Below are 19,885 nucleotides of genomic sequence, written 5' to 3' on the forward strand. Positions count from 1 at the left end.
TGCCAGCGCCTCAGCACCCTCACAGGGAAGAGCTTCTGCCTAAGAGCTCAGCTCAGTCTCCCCTCGGGCAGGTTCAAGCCATTCCCCTTGGCCTGTCCCTACAGGCCCTTGTCCCAAGCCCCTCTCCAGCTTTCCTGCAGCCCCTTTAGGCACTGGAGCTGCTCTCAGGTCTCCCCTTCAGGAGCCTTCTCTTCTCCAGGCTGCCCCAGCCCAGCTCTCTCAGCCTGGCTCCAGAGCAGAGCTGCTCCAGCCCTCGCAGCATCTCCATGGCCTCCTCTGGACTCGCTCCAGCAGGTTGAAAGAAACCTTACAGGAAAGTAACAGGAATTCTTCTAGAGCTTTGGGAATAAGCACCCAATGCCTGTTTTATCACTTTAGCAGTAGGGCAGCAACAGCCAAGAATGTGACCCATGGGGGAATTTGAAGTTTGGTTTTGTTTAACATTATATTTGAGTTCTGTGGTTTCAAACTGCTGACACTTCATCAAGCAGACAAGAGCTCTCCTCTCCTGCCAGGGAGGCAAGGCATGGAGGAGAACAGAGAGCAACCAGATTGCAGTAGCAGTTCATAGTCCACTCTTCTCCTCAATAGGCTGGGCATCTGGGCCTTTACAACCTGCTCAGCCACATCTGGGCAGGAAAACAGCCCACCAGAACATTAATTCACCTCCCTCCTGTGTCACTATGCAGCAAAGTGACCTACCTGCATCACAGACTGGTTTGGGTTGGAAGGGACCTTACAGCTCACCCAGTTCCAACTGCCAGCCATGGGCAGGGATGCCTTCCACTAGAGCAGCTTGCTCAATGCCCCATCAAATTAAAAAGCCTTTCACTTCAAAGAACAAGCGTGTATCTTAAAAGTTCAGCTCAGCTGGCATCCTCATCCAAAGCAGAAAGCACCCTGCACAGGATCTCACCTCCTTCACAGCCCATTAGTATTTTTTCCAATATAGATGAAGTTCAAGCTCATATTTATAATTGTTTCATGCTTCATCTCATGTACTGCATTGGGCACATTTCATTTTCCTGAGAAATACTTGGAGCCAGTGTTTCCTAGCCTGTAACCTGAAAGTACAATACTTTATTAAGAGATGCATCATTTTCCTTCTATGTGTGTCAAGGCAATAACTTACAGAGCACCTCATCGTGCTTTGAGAGCAACACACAAAGTCATCTGTTAAGCTGTTGGGTAGGGCAGGAGATAAAGCACAGGGGATGGAAGACTTATGGCCAGGTCAAGCAATACACCAACTGATGTTTAATGCTGGGCTTTCAAAAGTAGATGTGTCCTCCTCCTCCTAACAACAGCAGCACACCAGACCCCAGCGAGACTCGAGACTCAAAGCCCTTGATACCTTTTGATTCCTCTTTCCTGTTCATTTATGCATATTTGAAGTCATGGCTGGTTACTGACTGCCACGGAGAAATTAGCTTCAAGTGTGAGTAAGTGATCTCTGGTGATCAGAGCAGTCACTGAAGATAGATACAGATATACCTCCAATTACAATTGCATTAGGCTTCTGCTGCATGAGGGTCGCTTACCTGACTGAGGGTTAAGCCTGGAAACTGCAGTTGCCTTTTTTTGTTGAAGGCAATAAGAAATAAGAAATTAAAGGGAGGAACCATCATTGCCTTGTGGGAGAGGGGAAGAACAGGAAGGTGTCTGAAAGATTAGATCGAGTCTTGCATTTCACCAGCATATGAAATACCATAGGGATCTCCCCTAAAAGCCATTAATGAACCACAGCCTTGCAGTGCTCCCATATGCTCTTCTGGTTTTAGAGAAGGAAACTGGGGCAGAGCATGGAGGTGGGTTTTGAAATCATACATTAGTGGAAGAGCCAAAATGCCCTTAGATCCAGTTCCCAGCTCTGTGTTTTGCCTGCTCAGGGCTCCTTCTTGATTCAAGCACAACTGAAGGATTGTTCAACACGAAAATCATCTACTTGCTTTTAGAATCATAGAATAGAATCACAGAAGAGTTACGATTGGAAAGGACCCAGTTCCAATGCTCCTGCCATGGGCAGGGACACCTCGCTCTAAACCATATCACCCAAGGCTCTGTCCAACCTGGCCTTGAACACTGCCAGGGATGAAGCATTCACAACCTCCCTGGGCAACCCATTCCAGTGCCTCACCACCCTCACAGTAGAGAAATTCTTCCTTATATCCAATCTAAACTTCCCCTGTTTCAGTTTTAACCCTGTTTAAGTTTTTATTGGTAGTTTCTTCCAAAGCTCTTGCATTTGACTCCTGATTGCTCTGCAGCAGCTTCTGACATCTATGTAGGAGCCAAGAGGCAGCACAGGTTCAACCTAGTGCAATGCCGCTTACTCTAAGAGGCTCCTAACACAAGCAACATGCCCTGAACTTCGAGGCTCTTTAATCCCTGAGGTCCCAGACATCAGCAAAACCACAGAAAGGACCACATTGTACAGTTCCCTTTTCATCTCCTTACATTGTGCCATGCTAGGTTTGACCTGGTGCCCCTTTTCCTAAGGGCTTTCACCCCTGTTGGTGTTAACCCCTCAGAAGACACTCACCCGGTTGTGGAACTTGGCACTGCGATAATACTTGGGGGACAGGTTGAACACGGTGTAATGGTCAGGATGTCTGGAATCCAAAAACGTCCGGACATCTTCAATGTGGTTCCTGAATCCCAGCTCAACGCCTTCAGCCGGAAAGGACATCACTGGAAAGGCAGGGAGAAGCCAGGCTGAGCATGCACCGTAAGGTGCTTATGGACTGCTGAACCCTGGAATACTGCAAGTTGTATTTACCCGCTAAGCAGTACTTACCTATGATTCTCGAGGTAATGTATGAAATATCTAGCTCCCCCTTGGTGTAACTAAAACAAGACAAAGTAGGAGAAAGACGTTATGCTCGTATTTACACAAGACAGCACATTACAGGCACCGCAAGAGAGTTTTCCCCATAAAGATCTACTTATGACACAAGGAAAGAATGATCTTAAGCCTGATTCTTTCTTCTTTATCATTATTCCTTAAGCAGCAAACAGCTTCGTGCAGACAGTGACCCAGCCTTCCCTGCAACACACGCAATGAACTGCATGCGGAAGCTGCACAAAAGGTCCCTTTTCCCCTTTGTCATTAATTTCCAGTGCCCGTTTTCAGGAGGGATCTCTAGCAGTTTGCCACTTTGCAGATGCCTTAAAGCCTCGCAGGTCTTGTATGCATTAAGTTCCTTTAATTTATTGGAGCCCCTATCCCTCAGAGGCAGGTAGAGTGCCAAGAACAGGGAACGATGCCAGCAGAGGTAAAGCAAAGCACCTCAGCTCTTTCTGCAATTCAAAAGGTGGCTTTAGTGAAAGCAATGGTTGCATCAGCAAGCAGAGCCTCCTTGCACAGCAAAGGGAGGGCACAGAACACGAGCCAATTCTCAGTAACAAAAGATTCAAGTGGTGGTTGAATAGATACACCCCATTGAGGTCAGTGAAGGAACAGGAGACCAAGTGCTCCACGTTCACTGGGGGGGGCTTTTCCAGATTTCAGGGTGTTGATGCTCACTTACTATGAAGCTTAGATACCTTACTTTGGTTTCCCTGTTTCCTTGAGGCCAAATACCAACAGTGAGGCAGACTCAAAGAAGTCACTTGTGATTTTCACCTCCTTCCTTTATAAGGTTAGCTGGAAGCTGTGCTGTGCCAGCTCAGACTGGCACTGTGCACCTAGAGATTTTACCTGCATTAGGCAGCTCAGCTGTACTGTACCTGGCAACAGACTGCATGACCTTTGAAGATGTATCTTTCAGGGTATCCTTCAGGTTATCCTTCAAGTTGCTGAAGAGTCTCCCTGCTCCTCCTTTGACCATATCTAGCAAGCCTCCCCCGTAGCTGGACTCCATGTCTGGTGATGAGGCACCTTCAAGGACGACAAAACCAAAGCCAACATCACTTATTTGCAACAAACCCACAGAGCCAACAAACCCACTGCTCTGTCGAGACCAAACATATTCACATAGGGCAAATAGAATCATAGAATAGTTAGGGTTGGAAAGGACCTCAAGACCATGAAGCTCCAACCCCGCTGCCATGGGCAGGGACACCTCGCTCTAAACCATATTACTCAAGGCCTCATCCAACCTGGCCTTGAACACTGCCAGGGATGGAGTTTTGGGTTGTGTTGGGTTTTAGTTTTACTTATTAAAGTCCTAATTTTCCACAGATGAGAGAAGGCCCATCCTTGCCAGATGGGCTCCGAAACCACCATCAACTCACAGCATTGCACGTACGTTGACTATTTAGTATCAGTATAGTATGTACAACCACCATACATCTCCCTCACCCTTCAGTCCAACCAAAAGCAAGACCAGCTCTTTGACACACAGCTGATCTGCTGATCACAACCAAGACCAAACCAACAACCACCTCCATAGGGGTAAAAAGCAGTCACTAGGATATATCACAGCTGTCATTTGCAGCTAAATGACTGAAGGTTGTCTTATGAATATCCATTTCTATGGCTATAAGAGAAGTCATCAGAGGGATTTTAGGTCACTTGAGAGCTCAGATTTGCTTCAGTGAAAGAAGACAAAAGTTTGGGGGTTGGCATGAAAAGGGAGCTCAAGAATTAAACATTCCAGCAGAGAACCAGAACCTTTCCTGATATTCGTATGTCCGCAGCCTTAGTACAGGACTCAGGGAACTGCTAAGGCTAAAGCAGAGCGGGGCTGACCTCCTTGGTAAGCTCTTCTATCACAGCTTCAAGTGACACAAAGCTGCAAAGTCAACAGGAGACTATCACAGACCAAGAGCCATTTGAAGTGTTCTTTTGGTGGGCTGTGAGATGACCTTGTGCCTCAGGTGTTTGCATTTTGCAATTAGAGTAACTATTCCACTGTCTTAAGCAAGAACTGATTGTTGCAGCCTTCCATGTTACAGCAGTGCTGGGTTAAGAGCATCATTCTTAGAACAGTACAAGTACAATAAATTGGATGTAGACTTCAGCAAATGTGAGGTTTTCGAAGCAGAGAGCCATTTTATCTAGTAAAGCTCTATTTTAACTGCTGATTAGCTACAATTTAAGCTCCTGACTACTTAAAAATGGTTTTCTGTTCACTAGGCCTCAACTGTTTTGATCTTAGCAAGCTTTAAAGTAATTATACATTTAGTAGTTAATTATACAGTTGTTACCTCATTATGTGAGATCAGTCAGCAGACCCACATCCTATAGCACAGCAAACAAAGCAACAAGCAGCCTATGTAAATGCATGTAATACTCCCCGGTAGTCCCATAACTGAGGTGGCACCTACTAAGAGCTGCCTTTCCCAGAGCACCCAGCAATTCCAAGAACATTTGTCCTGCTGTAGAGCCATGGGACAGCTGCTTTGGGAAGGGAACGTGTTGGTCATCACTACTCACTCTGGTGCTCAGAAATAGGGAAGATTTAGCACGGTTAATGCTGGGCCATTGCTAGTGCTAGTGCTTGTTAGGTATTTGATATAGAGACCTTACAGGTATCATTTCTCTGGTCTACAGCATGTCCATAAGTGGTGTTAGATACAGGCTATTGAAATATCACTCACATAATCATCAGTATCAGAAGAAATATTTTAGAGGCATTCAGACTGTTAAGAAAGCTGCTCTAGTGGAAGGTGTCCCTGGGACTGGAACTGGGTGAGCTTTAAGGTCCCTTCCAACACAAACCAGGCTGGGATTCTGTGATGCTCTGCAAAAGGCTACAGCTAAAGAAGTTCTCACTGATTTACTCTGTAGATTACCAAACCCATTTAAATGACATGCACTCTTTCAAACCCAGAATGAGCTATCAATAAATGTAATATATGTCTTTAAACTGGAGACTATTAGTAAAGTGATGCTATTTATTCCCCTATGCACAGAGGGTGCTTAATGCACTCTGATGTGGTCATGCACATGATCCATGCGCTAGAGGAGTAAAATTAGAGGCCATCTCTTCTCCTCTGTGCTCTGCCAGCCTCAGAACAAACGATGCCTTCTCAAGGCACAGGAATATTTCTTTTGACAAACCACTTGTAAGAATCTGCTTCAAGTATGATTAAGAACAATGAGAAAGAAAGAAAATCAAAGTTTCTCATGGGCTTCCAAGAATGGAATCCGTGTTTGAGCTCTCGTCAATAACTCTGTTTTCATATTACTCTGTGCTAGAAAAGCCAGCGGTGGAATGAGGAGGTTTTGATCAGAAGGTGCTTCCAGATCTGCAGGTCAACTTTTAAAAGGAAGGAAGGCAGAAAGGTGGTAACTTGGAAGGGGGAAAGGGGAGACAAAGGGATTAGGGAACCAATGGCGCTGGGCAGACTTCTACAGCTGGAAATGCTCTAAGAGAGCATCAGAAAGGCTTCAAGAGTATGGAAAACCTGGGATCTTCAGAAATCAACCCTAAAGGGGATGGGGAACAGAGAGGAGGAGAAACAGAGAATGAGAATTTCACTGTATGTCTAAAAGCAGCAGCAGTTAATTCCAAATTTACTACGTACACTAAAGCAGAAAGGATGGCTAACAAAGAAACGCAAGCCGGTGCTACTTAACTAGGAGCACAAATATCATATTTAGGATTTAACATGACAAAGGTATTGGTTAGCTATTGTGGAAGCTTACATGCAGCAGCACTTGGTACTATACCAGGTGCAATGATTTGCAGTTATCTTTCAGTTGAAGGATGAAAGCAGCATCCTCAGTGCTGACAAAGTCTTTCTCAGTTCCTAGGAATGATACTGTCTTCTACATTCAAAGGCTTCTTTGCTAGGCTGCATCTCCTACAAAGCATAGAGGTGTATAAAGGGGCAGAAAGGGTTAATGCATTAACACATGAACCTGACAATATGTACTGAAACACACAAGAACAACCAGAAGAGGTTTGATTAAAAGGAAAGGGTAGCCTTTTCATCATTTTTTGGGGAATAAAACATTTCTGTGCTAAGTCCCTCTTGTAAATGGAGACCTTCGGAGCTCCTGGAGAGCCTTCTAAAGGATGACTATGACCCCTTCTGTTGTAGAAGGACCAAGGACTCGTTGAGTCCAAAGGGATGAGCCAGTTCCTGTTCCCTGTCAGAGCTCAGCAGAAAGGAGATTCAGGTTTCACCATGCAGATAAGGTGATCAGCACTACCTTGGTCAGGATATTGAGTTAGAGGTGCAATAGCACTTCCCTGCTCGGAAAGATCTTCCTGCCAGAGTTGGGTGGTAAACCCAGAGGAGAGAAAGTCCTTCCCCTTAGCACAAAGGCAAAAGGCACAGGACACCCCCTTCCTTCCCTCTATCCCACCAGGAAATGCATCCCGTGCACCCATTCACTTATCCTGCAGCCAAAGCCAAAACTAACCCTCACAGACCCGGCATCAGCCCCAAAGCATGTCCTGGTACAGCAGAAATGGGCTCACAAGCTTGTCTGCACAGAAATAGATTGCTGCAAGTTAGCAATGCAGGAGCCTGCCATATGGCTTGGGTCCCAGTTCTTGGCATGTTGACACACAGCTGCCATGGGTTGGAGTTGCTGCCTTGTTACGGAGAATTAGCCTCTATGTGTATGAGATGCATCTTGTTCCTTACAGGGCAAGTACTCTTTGTTAACCCAGTTACTGGATATTCCCCAGAAGGCTCAGTACCCTTCAGAGACAAGCTTCTGACCTGTATTTGTAGCACAGGTTTCAGAGGGATCACTTGCTAACAGCAACCTTTTCATTTCCTAATAAGGGAGCTTCTCCTGTACTGGTTTTACTGCTGCTGCCTGAGATGCACGGGACAGCTCTTCCCCAATAGCTCTGTAAGTGATGGCAATGACAATATCACTGAAGCACTTCAAGTCAATGGGGCAGCGTGGAAAAGAGACAACTTCATTCAGTTGACAGAGTGAAGTTTGTGTTTGTTCTGGGTAAAGGTACCTGCTCTGAGCTAATGCCTGCTCCAAGAAGAGGGTGCTCAGGATAAACCTCCAGCAGTCACCAAGTGTAGCAGCAACCTGCTACAGCTCCTTGCAAACACTGCAATATGTCATATGGTAGCATCCCTATGACAGTCCTTCCTCACCATCAGCCCTGTATGTGAAGAGGTGAGCACAGCTCCTCTGCCCGATGTCCTGCTCACCAAAGGCACAGGCACCGCTCCAGAGTGACGTGAAGGGCTTCAGCAGGCCAACGGTGGGGTGCTGGGAGGCTGCAGAGAGGCTGACACTCATTGACATGGCAAGAGACCTGCTGTCCTCTGTCTGCACTTGGTGGGGCAAAACCATCCAAGTGTGTATAGTAGCTGAAGTAGGAAACTCATCTTCTGCACATGGACATGGGAAGAAACTGCACTGTATCCTAAAGGGAAATACCTCCCTCATCCCATACCCTCATGAAAGGCCACTCACCCCTTGCTGCAGCCCCACAAGCAGTGATTGTGCTCAGTCTCAAAAGCAAAGACACTTAAACCACTGAACACATTTAAAGATTGACTTTTGGGGCCAGAAGTGGGTGAATAAAACCGATGTGACCCCGAATGATGGGGCATGCTCCACCACCAGCCACCGTCTCCTGCAGCCAGAGCTTTCACAGGAGACCACAGAAGGACCAGCAGCAGAGGGTCCCACGCTACCACCAGCTGAGGGAGATGCTCCCTGCTCAGACAAGCAGGACATGCCCACTTTGGAAGCTTTCCATGCCAGATCTGCACATTGTGGTCCTCATCTGCCTGGGAGGTCCCTGAGCAGCAGCCTCCCTCAGGCTGCCCACAAACCCTCCAAACCACAGGCCACGAATTCCAGCTCCCCAGGGAATTAAAGGGGAAATGAGCCCTCATTTAAAAGGCATTTCAGCCCATGTCAGTCTGCAGATTTGTGCTGATGAAGCAATGTTTAGCTTGAGAGCAGGGAGGTGAAAGCAAGACGCCTGCAAGCTGAAGTGCTGCCTTTCAGAGGTTACTTAGCAAGAGTAAAGAGACCCTTTTCTGCCTGTAAAGGGCAGACAAAAAGCAGACGTGAAACCATAGGAAAGGAGGCAGGTTTACCTCGGTCTGACCAGACTACATGTAACAGTACCTTCAATGTCAGCTTGCATTTGACTTTCCTTAGGCTACTGCCTGTGTTTTCTGTAGAGACGGAAAGACCTTCACCATGGCTCTTCTCTAGAATAGCATTAAAGCCTTCATGTTCCACCCTCCCCAAAAAGAGGTTGGCTCGGGAGTAATAAATGCTCCTCTGTATCCTCTTTCTATGGTACCACAAGCGCCTGACACGACGATGAGAAAAACTTGTTCGTTGCTGCGTACGTGTCCCAGATTCCACATTTCTGGAAGGTTTTCGCCATTTGCTGCTGCTTCCTCCCTCCCCACAAAGTATTCTGAGCGGGAAGGGTTGTTTGCTTGCCTTTTCCCCCTAGACTATGACCAGGACACGTCAGGAAAAGGGAGCAAGGGAGCCTTTGTAGAAATGGCCTTTTAAAGGTCCCCGGTCTCAAAGAAGTTGAGCCCTTGTTGTTGTGGCTCCAGCAACAAAGCCTGCATTGTTTTTAAGGAACACTCAGCAAAAACTGATACTATTTGTGCTGCTGCCTCCCCCAGGGCCCCGCAGCCGGAGCAGGAGCAGCCGCAGCTCACGTTCCTCCTGCAGGCAGTGACCCAGCAAAGCCTCTTTAACACGGGACATGATTCCACACCAGCATTAAGGGGTACACAGCCAGGCTGCTGTGGCCCCATCGTCATAGAACCATCATAGAATGGGGTGGAGGGGAGCTTAAAGCTTATCCAGTTCCAAGCCCTGCCACAGGCAGGGACACCTTCCACTAGAGCAGCTTGCTCATTGTATTTAAGGGCTTTGCCTCAGAATTGCAGAGCCCATGCTGCGTGTGAATGGGAGTAGGAGCAGCCCTGGTGCAGGCATTCCTGCCACAACATGATTAGAGCATCCTCATATAGGTACCTCACGTATGGAGGGTGTATGTGTGTGAAAAACAGACAGACAACCAAACAGACCCAGGCAGAGCAGAGTTCTCGCATCCCTGGGTATCTTCCGCATCCCTGGGTACCCTCAGCATCCCCAAGGTCCTGCTGTTCCCCACATTGAGTCTATCTTCCATGCTCAGCACTTCATCTTTCAGGGGATCACAAAGCAACTTGCAGACATTACTGGAAGGGTTTAAGCTCCCCTTTCAAGGGGGAGGGTGGTTGGTAATTCTAAATGAATATCTCTGGGCAGTTGGCTCCTTTACATCCAGTGATAATCGATAGCCTTTGTATCCAAGTGCTTTGTCAGCTACACTTTAAGAGCACAATCTCAGTGCCCTAAAGCCCAGTCCTCCCTAACCATTCCTTCCAGCATGTATCTCTTTTCTGGACAGCTGAGCTTTATCACATTTAAGCAACTCTCTAAAACATCTATGCTATTATATGCACTTACATCAGATGTAGCCCACGTGTCATAATTACATCAACTTTTCAATAGGCACTGAGCAGTGGTTTACAGTGGGGCTGGAGAGAAACCAGCAGCAACAGAGGCAGCTAAAGCAGGGATAAAGGGGCATTCACAGGAAAGGAGAGTGCTTCTACCTGCAGAAATTACTTGGGGAGTTGCTCAGGCTCACACAGACCCTGAAAACTGATTATTTTCCTAATCTTTTTTGCTACAGCCTCATCTGTCCCCTCTTCCATCACTGCCCCAGATTCCTGGTAAAATCCTTACAAGGCTGAGCACAGGTATCTTCAAGGGTTATTCTGTAAAAATAAACAGCAAAACGCATGCAGAGAAGAGCTGCAGGACAACGACAGCAGAACAGGTTCCAACACTTGGTAACACCATCACCGAGACCCCCAACCCCAGGTTTCACTGATCCCGATGCTTCAGAACACATAATGGAGGCAGGCAAGCAGAATTCTGCTTTAGCGAGTGTAATGCCTGAGAAAAGAGGTCAAAAAGCCTCTGGCAGTGACTTAGGGGTGGCCAAAGGGAAGTTTTGGAGCGGGCTATGAAGATGTTAGGGCTCTCTAAGGGCAGAGGGAGGCAGGAGATGCACTACAAGCCAGGAAGCCTAATGCAAGATGAGGGCTCACCATATCATGAATCCCCCCCAGAACACAGCCAGCTTCAACACAGGGGCAGAGCCAGAATCTTTCAGTGCTCAGCACAGACCCATCTTGTGGTGCAGAGAACCCGAGCATTAAGAGATCGTCAATAATTCCTTCAAGTGAGCAAGCAGTTGAGGCTTTTTTGTTGTTGCTTGGGTTTACCTGCAGCTTTCCAGCCTGGCACTGCACCTATCCAGACCTTTGGCCCACAACAGATAGAAACTGCCTCAAGACTTCAAGATGCATTACTACCTGCCCAAGAGCTTCCTGGCAGCTTTACCTCTAACAGGTAAAGTGCCCTTCTCACTGCCAAAAGCTACGAGCATCCTTCTCAGATAAAGTCAGGCTGGGAAAACAAAGCCATTCTAAGCTGACAAGGTGCTCGGATAGTACAGACACTGCGAGAAGGAGAGGCAGTAGGATGAACCGAGAAGCTCCTAATGGAGATGCTTTGAAAAGGAACAAATTCTGGTTCACACATTAAGGAACTGCTGGCACAGGCAGAGTTCTGTGTGTTTCTGTTGGCAATGCACATCCAAACGTCCCTTTCTCTGTCCGGGCTGGGACAGGATTGCTCCCCTCCCATGGGAAGCACTGGAGCCACTGGCACCACATAGCACCCTGTAGGGCAGAGGAGCCTGAGGACTTCTTTTTGTGCTTTCTTATGATAAAATGCTACAACGAATACAGTATGAGCCCAAAGCTTTCTATTTGAAGGTTCGTTTGAGACTGCCTAGATGTAAACTTGATGGACCTGTGAAGAATGAAGCTATTTCTGCCTTTTCTGGAGAAACAGCAACCAAAGAATGCTGCTCGCACCACCAACGAAGCAATATGGAGGATTTCCATGAAGAAGGGGGTTTGTTTCCTTGCTTAGAATAGTGATGCTGGGGGGGAATCACCCCCCAGCACTGTGCTAAATTTGTTTCATTTGTTCTATATTTTGCCATATGAAGCTCATCCTGCAGTGAACAGAACGCGTGTGAGGCTGGAATACTGAGCTCCCAGCACAATCCATGCGATTGCTCTTTGAAGTTGATTGCCATTCTCTCTGCTTCTCCTCCCTGTCAAAACAACAAGGATAGAAAAGCCCTACTGCCAGCCCCGGATCACTCAAGTGTCCAAAACACCCAACCAAACAAAAGAGTTATTAAACCCAACCTCCCCGTTGGAAAACGCGCCTAGAAGAGAATACAAGACAGCATTGTCAGCGGCGGGCTTTGTCCCCGTGCCAGTGACATGGAGACGTCTCTCTTCTGACTCAGTGAAAAGGAATCGCCCGAGTACAAGAGATGATGTTTGTGAGTGTACAACAGTTCAAGGAATCCCAGCTTCAACACTTGCTGTGTATTTAAAGCCCTTTTCTTTTGTGGTTGCTCTGCCCAAGGAAGCACGTAGCACAGGCAAGCCTATCCCCTGGGTGCTTAAAAGCTATTCTGTAGATTGGCTCGCTTATAAACACCACACAAGAGCACAGAAAGAGGGGTTTTCCCCTTTTCTAACACGCATCCTTGCTGTTACTCTTATATCTTATTTCCTAGGACCTCTTCTTCTTTTAATGCTCAGCCAACTGATAAGAAAACATTATTGAATGCCAAAGCAAAAACCTAAATAAATTGCTGCTTCACTGCCTGCTCCTCATCTTGTGAGCACTTAACACCAAAGAGACCAGTTTGGGTTTTGAGCTCACAATGGTTTGTGTCCTGACAGCTTAAGCTCAAGTCTCCCTTTATCTCTCCTTCTCACCATCCTCGAACTTCCAGCCCCAAGTCCAGCATGGTTTCTGGAGGAACAGGCAGGTAATGGTAACGTATAGGTCCCATTAGGTTTAAGTGCTGTGATCACGTTACTGTATTGCATCTAACATATTCAATAAAAGCTGCTTTAAATGCTTCACCAGGAGCTGAACATTCAGCAGTTAAGGGCATGTGCTAAAGATGCACAGAGGTTTTATGCCCACTTAAGGCATCACAGAATCTCAGCCTGGTTTGTGTTGGAAGGGAGCTTAAAGCTCACCCAGTTGCAACCCTTGCCACGGGCAGGGACCCCTTCCACTGGAGCAGCTTGCTCCAAGCCCCTGTGTCCAACCTGGCCTTGAGCACTGCCAGGGATGGGGCAGCCACAGCTTCTCTGGGCACCCTGTGCCAGCGCCTCAGCACCCTCACAGGGAAGAGCTTCTGCCTAAGATCTGATCTAAACCTACAGATGAGCAGGAACCTGTATGAACAGACCACACTGTGAGACATAAATCTGAGACTGAAACCACACACTGACCAATATTTCATCCTGACTCGTTCAAGTCTGACACAGTTTAAAGCAGCAAAAAGCAAGGTCATCACATCAGCAGCACCAGATGCCAGCAGCAAATTCCTGCAGCCACCCTACCTGAAATAAAGCCTCTGCTCTTGGCTGCTTTGAGCTGAACCCAAGCCTAACAGTGAGGTGCTCAAATCACTGCGGGCTGGAGATTCCATTTATGCTGCCTGTGAGCACACAGGTACCCCAGGCTCTACCTCAAGCAACTTAAATCATCACTACTTCACTCTAATAGCCCGCGTTAGTGCTCCTCTGCATGGCATGGGTGATGTTGGCAGAAGAATTGTTAAGGAAACTGAACCAAGAAGCATTTACCAATCCCAGAGACTTTGAAAATTGGAGTTTTCCATGCTCAGCCACTGGATACAGCCTGGCTGGACCCTCCATCCCAGCACCAGCACCCCCAGGACACCAGCACAGAGGCCCCTCTGTACCATCTCCCTTCCAGCCCTGATCAGATCCTGGCTTCCACCAGCATCCCCTTCCCACACACACAGTGATCTTAGCTCCCAGATTTTCCTCCCTTTTTCCTTCAACACCAAGCAACACCGGTCCAAAAAACATTAAGCCAATAATCACAAGTACTCAGAAGTTACAGCAATGCTGCAACCATTGATTATTTTCATTGCAAGAAGCTGTTTATGAGATTGCAAACCCACACAAGAGATGATGCTTTAACATCTAATACTTTGAATAAAAGAAAACGAATAGACAAACCCAAGAGGGGCCCGCTTCCTCAGCTCGTGTGAGTTAGGGTCATTGCAGCAATAGCACATACAACCAAGCTAGCTAAACCAGCAGCACTTTGCCTGCAGCACAGACCCTCACCCGTCTAACTTGTGTAATTGCTTCATCCACAGGCACATCTTGCAGAGAGCAAAGGCCATTCTGCTATGCCCAGAGAGCCTTGCCCTGGTGCAGGTGAAACTTAATGCATGGGGAGAGAAAAGGAAGGTTTGATTCTCCAACTATTTAACATAATTGAAGATGCTATTTAACTGACAAACCACAGCACTGCACTCAGCCTGCTGCACCCAGCGGCCCACATTGCCTGCTGACACCGGGTTGTACCCCAGGACAGCTTCACCCCTTAGCTACAAACAGCCCTTTCATTGACTCGGGCAGCAGCTGACCCCACCACACGTGAAACCATTGTTGAAAACCAGAAAATAAAGGGAAACCTGGAACATAAGGGAGGCCAAGTGTGTGGAAAGCACGTAAGAAACTCTGATGTGGCCAGGGCACCTTAAGGGGTTTGCCACCGAATATCACAGATGAAAGGCTCCCCTGCCCCACCAAAACCCAGCAGCACACCTCCCTTGCACCATCACCGGTTTATCTCACCCCTCTCCTTCCCAAGGAATTCAGGTCTCTTTTCCCACCTGATGGGCTTCACCACTGCCTGTCTTAGTGATTTAGACTTTGGGGATCATTCGTGGGAAAAGCCTGAAGTATTTATAACACAGACACATTCTCTACTCTATAAAACAAAGGCCAGGAGGTGGGTGGTGTTTTTTCTTTGCTCCTATTAAGCCAAATCCCCAGCCACTTGATTTTCCTGTCTCTCTCACACTGCTTCCCCATTCCCCCCATAACGATCCATCTTCTCACTGCATTACAGATAAATCATGTCCCACAACTCATGAGCGGCTCCAATTATCAAAGCACCAGAAGCCACAAGCACACCTGAGGGGTGGATTGCTTTCTTCAAGCTTTCATAATTTCCTACTTGACAAAGAAAAATGTTTTTGCAATGAACTGATTAAAATTAGGCATTTATCAGCATAAAGTGCTCAAATGAAGAAGGCAGGAACAAGTACGGAGCTCAGATTTAGAACAGAGCATTACACTCAATACACCTGGTTTTAATTTCATGTGAAGATTTAGAATCACCCACCAAAAAGCCCTTATAAAACAGATTAAGCATTAATAAACCTATAAATTTGATTCAAGGGCCATATTAAGGCCTGAGGTTTGATGCTGCTTAAGCATCAGGTGTGTCGCATAGTGCCAGTAAAAATTAGGTAGCGAGAGCACCCAAGTGATCCAAAGGAAGCAAACTCTGGCTGACACAGATCTCTCCACCATTATCTTCCAAATCCCAGGCACAGCCCTTGATCAAGCCCGTGTGGTTAAGGGGAGAACACTCTAGAAACTGATAGAGGGCATTAATACAATTAATGCTCTGGGATGCCTTGAGAGTTAGAGGTGAATATTGCACAAAGCCTTTAAATGAGGGTATATTCTAGCTACCCATGAGCTCGTCAGGCTTGAGGAAACCAGACAGAACAATTACAACAGTAATGCTCAATAAGACACTGAGCTGGTGCTAGACAAAAGCCGCGACTTGACATGAGCTGCAGCACGCTCCCACACTGTCTGATGCCAACACCTCCTTCCACCACACGGACACCTTTGGCTCCTAAAGTTCCAGGAAACTCATTCAGATAATAGCTTTAATGATATACATTAAGCTGACCGCAATATCTAACCATCACAGGAGATGCCAGTGTGGGAATCCAAATAACTGTAACACAGCAGCCTACTGCGAGTAGGAATCTACTGACGCATCCTGTGATTACAAACAATTGTAGCAGAGATATCACAGCAGCAAATTCAAATGCATTTCTAAAGTGCGGGAGTAAAACAAGTTAAAAACCAAAGCCAAGCCTCGAAAGAACTCTTGAAAGCAAATTCAAATGGCAAGGAGGGGGAAGAGGAAAACACAACTCTTATTACAGCAGAGCAAATGTGAAAACACAATCAAGAATCAACCCACCCATAGGTCATTGGGGTGGGTTTTTTTCCCTTAAGAAAAAGGTTGGTTTAAGGTTAAAACCTTAAAACAAAGGTGATGTATTTTAAGTACTTGCTGAGTGCCCTGGGCCCACCCCTTTCTTTCATGGAACAGTACAGGTATTGCTGCAAATCACCCCGCTATAACAGGCAGACATCCAGTTCAGTCCCCACAACCAGTCAGGGTATTCCCCTGCACAAGTTTGTGCTTTGGAAGTTCTCCACAAAGGCTGCAGATGTTCATTGTGAGGGGCGCATGTAACCAACCAGAACCAGTTGGTTTGGAGAGATGACTTAAAAGCCATCAGATGAGCACTCTCGATTACTGGTTATCCAGGCAAATTTGAACCTGTGGTTTAGAGGTGGAGAGCTCTCTATCCCATTACCAGTTGTAAAGAACATCTGGTCCCCTACCCCCTGATTAAAAATGGTTCATGCAGAGTGCATCATCTATCACAATTAATCCAATTCAGTTTGGCAAGGGGCGGGGGGGGGGAGTAATGACTATTCTGGGAAATAAGTCAGTTGGGGAAAGGGCCCAAAACGCTCCATCCATTTTAGCTCCTGAACACCCTTATTCTCTTTGGGGGTGAACAGAGGAGTCAACTACGCGCCAGTGATGTCCGCACACAACCCTTGGTGGGATCACCTTCCTCCCGCCGCCCTCCCTTGGACAAAGGGCCGCTATTGTCCCCTGCTCCACAGCCTCCCTTCCCCAGGCACCCCCTCTAACACAACCCCACCATGAAGCAGCAGCCCCAGCCCCGCATTCCCCCTTTCCCCATCCCCACGCGTGCGGCGGAGACCCCCATGGAGGCGGCGGGCGGGCCCGCTCCTACCTGAGCTGTCCATGGTGCTGCCGCCCTCGGCGCGGGGCTGCGCCGGCTGCTGGTGCTGCTGGTACTGGTGGTACTGGTGATGCTGATGGTGCCGCGCAGGGCTCCGGCCGCCCGGCCCCGCCGCACCGGCCCCGGCCTTGCTCCCTCCGCCGCCGTCAGCGCTGCTGTCCACCAGCTGCAAAGATTCATAGCCGTCACTGCCCGGCTTTTTCCGGTAGCTCCCGAGCAGGCTCATGGGCGCACCGGGCGGAGGAGCTCCGCTGACGCCGCGGCCAGGAGGGGAAGGCGACTGCTCCGGCCGCCCCGAGGGGAGGAGAAGGGCGGGACGGCACCGGGAGGCCGCCCCCCCGCCTTCCCTTCCTTTCCCTCCCCGCCCCGGCGCCGGTGCCGCCCCGTCCCGCCCCTCCGGGGCCCGGAAGCAATCGGCGAGGCCGCCCCCCAAGCGTCCGAGCTGCCCGGGGTTCAGGCCCCCGCTGGAAGCCGCGTTAGGTTAATCAGTGATGAGGCGCTAGAAGCGCTGCGGCAGCCACAGGGGGATAGCGGCCAGAGAGAGCCCTTGGCAAGCTCTACCCCGTTTCCTTCCCTGGGCTGCCGTGTGTTCTAGCAGCCATCTCCCTTGCCCAGCTTCAGCTCGGAGGGCTGGGCTGTGCTGCAGGTATGTTCTCCAAATAGCGATCGACATGACGATCTATCACACCAGTGAAAGGTGTGCTCCCTGGGAACGAGCCAAGGTCACCGAGTTACCGGCTGACACAGCCAATTCTGCAGTCTAGAGGAGGAGCGGTGGCACAGCAGCTCTGCACTGAGCCTCCAAAAACCTAAAGGGCATCCCTGGCTCAGTGTAACACTGCATCTGTCTGCGGGCAAGTAACTGGTGGGTGTCCAGAACCACAGCGCTGATTCATACAGCACACCACGAGGGATGCAGCAGCATCCCAAGCCCTGGCCTGTGCCACTGCTGGCTTCAAACTGGTGGCACCCAGCTGAAGAAGTGCTACCCCTGACACCTGGGCTGTTTCTGTTGTCAGGTCTCGGCAACCTATTTTTAGCTGTTCACATGTAAACAGACTTTAGACCCACACAAAGTGTGTCCTTGTCCTTGAACAACTGATGAGCCATGCCTCGCTCGACACATTCTGCAGCCACAGTAAATCATAGTTTCATTGCACATGGAACAGGGGAGCTGAGGGATGCTCCAAGGGAAATGACCACTATTAAACTCTCCTAAATGGATTTAATTTTAATTTAAGGAGAAAGGAAGGCAAAAAGAAACCAAAGCATCCAGACACAAGTACACCTTCAACCTCTTACAGAAAGGACAGAAGGCCCTTAGAAAAACAGTGTGTGTTTGCTTCTAAAGTGTGATTAACATCAATAAGCACTAACTATAACTTGAAATGCCAGGTTGGGCAGGACTTGGAGCAACCTGGTCTAGTGGAAGGTGTCCCTGCTCATGGCAGGAGATTGGGACTAAATGAGCTTTAAGGTTCCTTCCACCCCAAACCCTTCTAAGATTTGATATTACCAATACTTGGCTTAACCTTTCCTGCTCGGCACTCCAGGGCAGGGAGCATCTGGTGCAGCCATACCTAGTTATGTTTCATTACCTCCTGCAATTTGGCATTACAGTGGGGACAAGGTACAGCTGTGACCCAAAGTTCTCTCCCAAAAACCCAAGCAGGTTTACAAACAGCAAACTGAAAGGAACCAACCTGAGGTAACCAGTTCAGGGTCAGCAGCAGTAACAGCTTGAACTCAAGGTTAGAATAAGGTAGTTTCTACCCCGTCATTACTGGGATCTTAATACATCACTCGGTATGGAGCAGTGCATGGACTGCAATGCTCACCAGTAGGGATAGGTCCCCTTTCCCCTTGGCACCCATATGCAGCAACTAATAAAGAATAAAACCACAGGTACATTTACTAGGGATCACATCTGTAAATCTCTCCCAGTCAATCTTAGATACAGTTCCTGTGCTCCAGGATTAAAAAAAAAGGGAAATCTGGGGGTTCAAGATGATTTTCATTTCTTTTGCTTGCCCAGAACAGCTCAAACACACAAAACAAGAGGCTGTCAAGTGAAGGGGGCACACCAAGGCTGTTTAACTTTTCAGTGGGTACTCAAGTTTGCCTACACTGGGCACAGCTGCAGCCTGTTACAGGGAATGAGAGTGGAATCTGGCACAACTCAACACCCTACACAACCTATTCCCCACCTTAAACCATCACCTGTGATATCTAGCCTGCTCTGCCACCTTTACCCATCCACTCAAGAAGCTCAGCTTAGTCAAACCTTGATCTCCTAACTCCAAACTCATTTCTCTCACTGGTGAGCACCAAGGACCTGTCTGCATTAGGCAGCAAGGGCAAAGCCCTACTGAAAACGTTCTCATGGAAAGGGTACAAGCAAGAGTAGAGGTTCATTCCAGCAGGAATTACAGCTGCCCTTCTCCAAGTCCCATGTGGTGCTTCCCAGCTGCAATCTCCTTGTCACTGCCCACGGGAGCCTCACAGCATCCTTTGGCTCAACATTTCCTCCCCAGTGTTAACGCTGCTGCCATGTCTGCAGAGGCAGAGCACAGTCACAGCTGGAAAAGGAATTGCTTCTCCTTGTTGACTCCTCTATTAATTAATGTCTTTCCACATCTGTCCCAGTGTTCTGTGGGATCAGAGCTTGCTTCCCCTCCAAGGAGACCCACCACCATAGCCTGAAGCTCTACCCTGAAGAAGGAGGTTCTGCAAAGCATCAGCACAGGCACCAAGTAGGGACAGAACAGCCTCTGCAGGGAATATGGGGGCAGAGGAGGGAGGAGGACAGAGACTTCAAAACCCCATCCTTGCTTGTAATTACCATTGCTACAAAAACAAATACATGGGATTAGGGCAGCCCATTGTGTGGG

The 19,885-nt window shown here is 48.1% G+C and overlaps 1 protein-coding gene across 1 annotated transcript in view; it reads right to left on the reverse strand.

Moving 5' to 3' along the window:
• The window catches only part of DNAJC6 (DnaJ heat shock protein family (Hsp40) member C6), a 38,825-nt gene extending 21,513 nt beyond the window's left edge, over positions 1–17,312 (reverse strand). The window contains exons 1-4 of the mRNA XM_061364911.1: positions 16,986–17,312; positions 3,730–3,880; positions 2,798–2,847; positions 2,543–2,691 (exon numbers count right to left, since the gene is read on the reverse strand). Coding sequence (XP_061220895.1) covers positions 2,543–2,691; positions 2,798–2,847; positions 3,730–3,880; positions 16,986–17,220 — 585 coding nt within the window. The 5' untranslated portion in view covers positions 17,221–17,312. The remainder of the gene's footprint in view (positions 1–2,542; positions 2,692–2,797; positions 2,848–3,729; positions 3,881–16,985) is intronic.
• Positions 17,313–19,885: the final 2,573 nt, after the last annotated feature.

The sequence above is a fragment of the Neopsephotus bourkii genome, unplaced genomic scaffold, assembly GCF_033783945.1.
Source record: "Neopsephotus bourkii isolate Nb327-2 ecotype Australia unplaced genomic scaffold, CSIRO-AGI_Nbou_v1 NB_1250, whole genome shotgun sequence".
Classification (NCBI taxonomy): Eukaryota; Metazoa; Chordata; class Aves; order Psittaciformes; family Psittacidae; genus Neopsephotus; species Neopsephotus bourkii.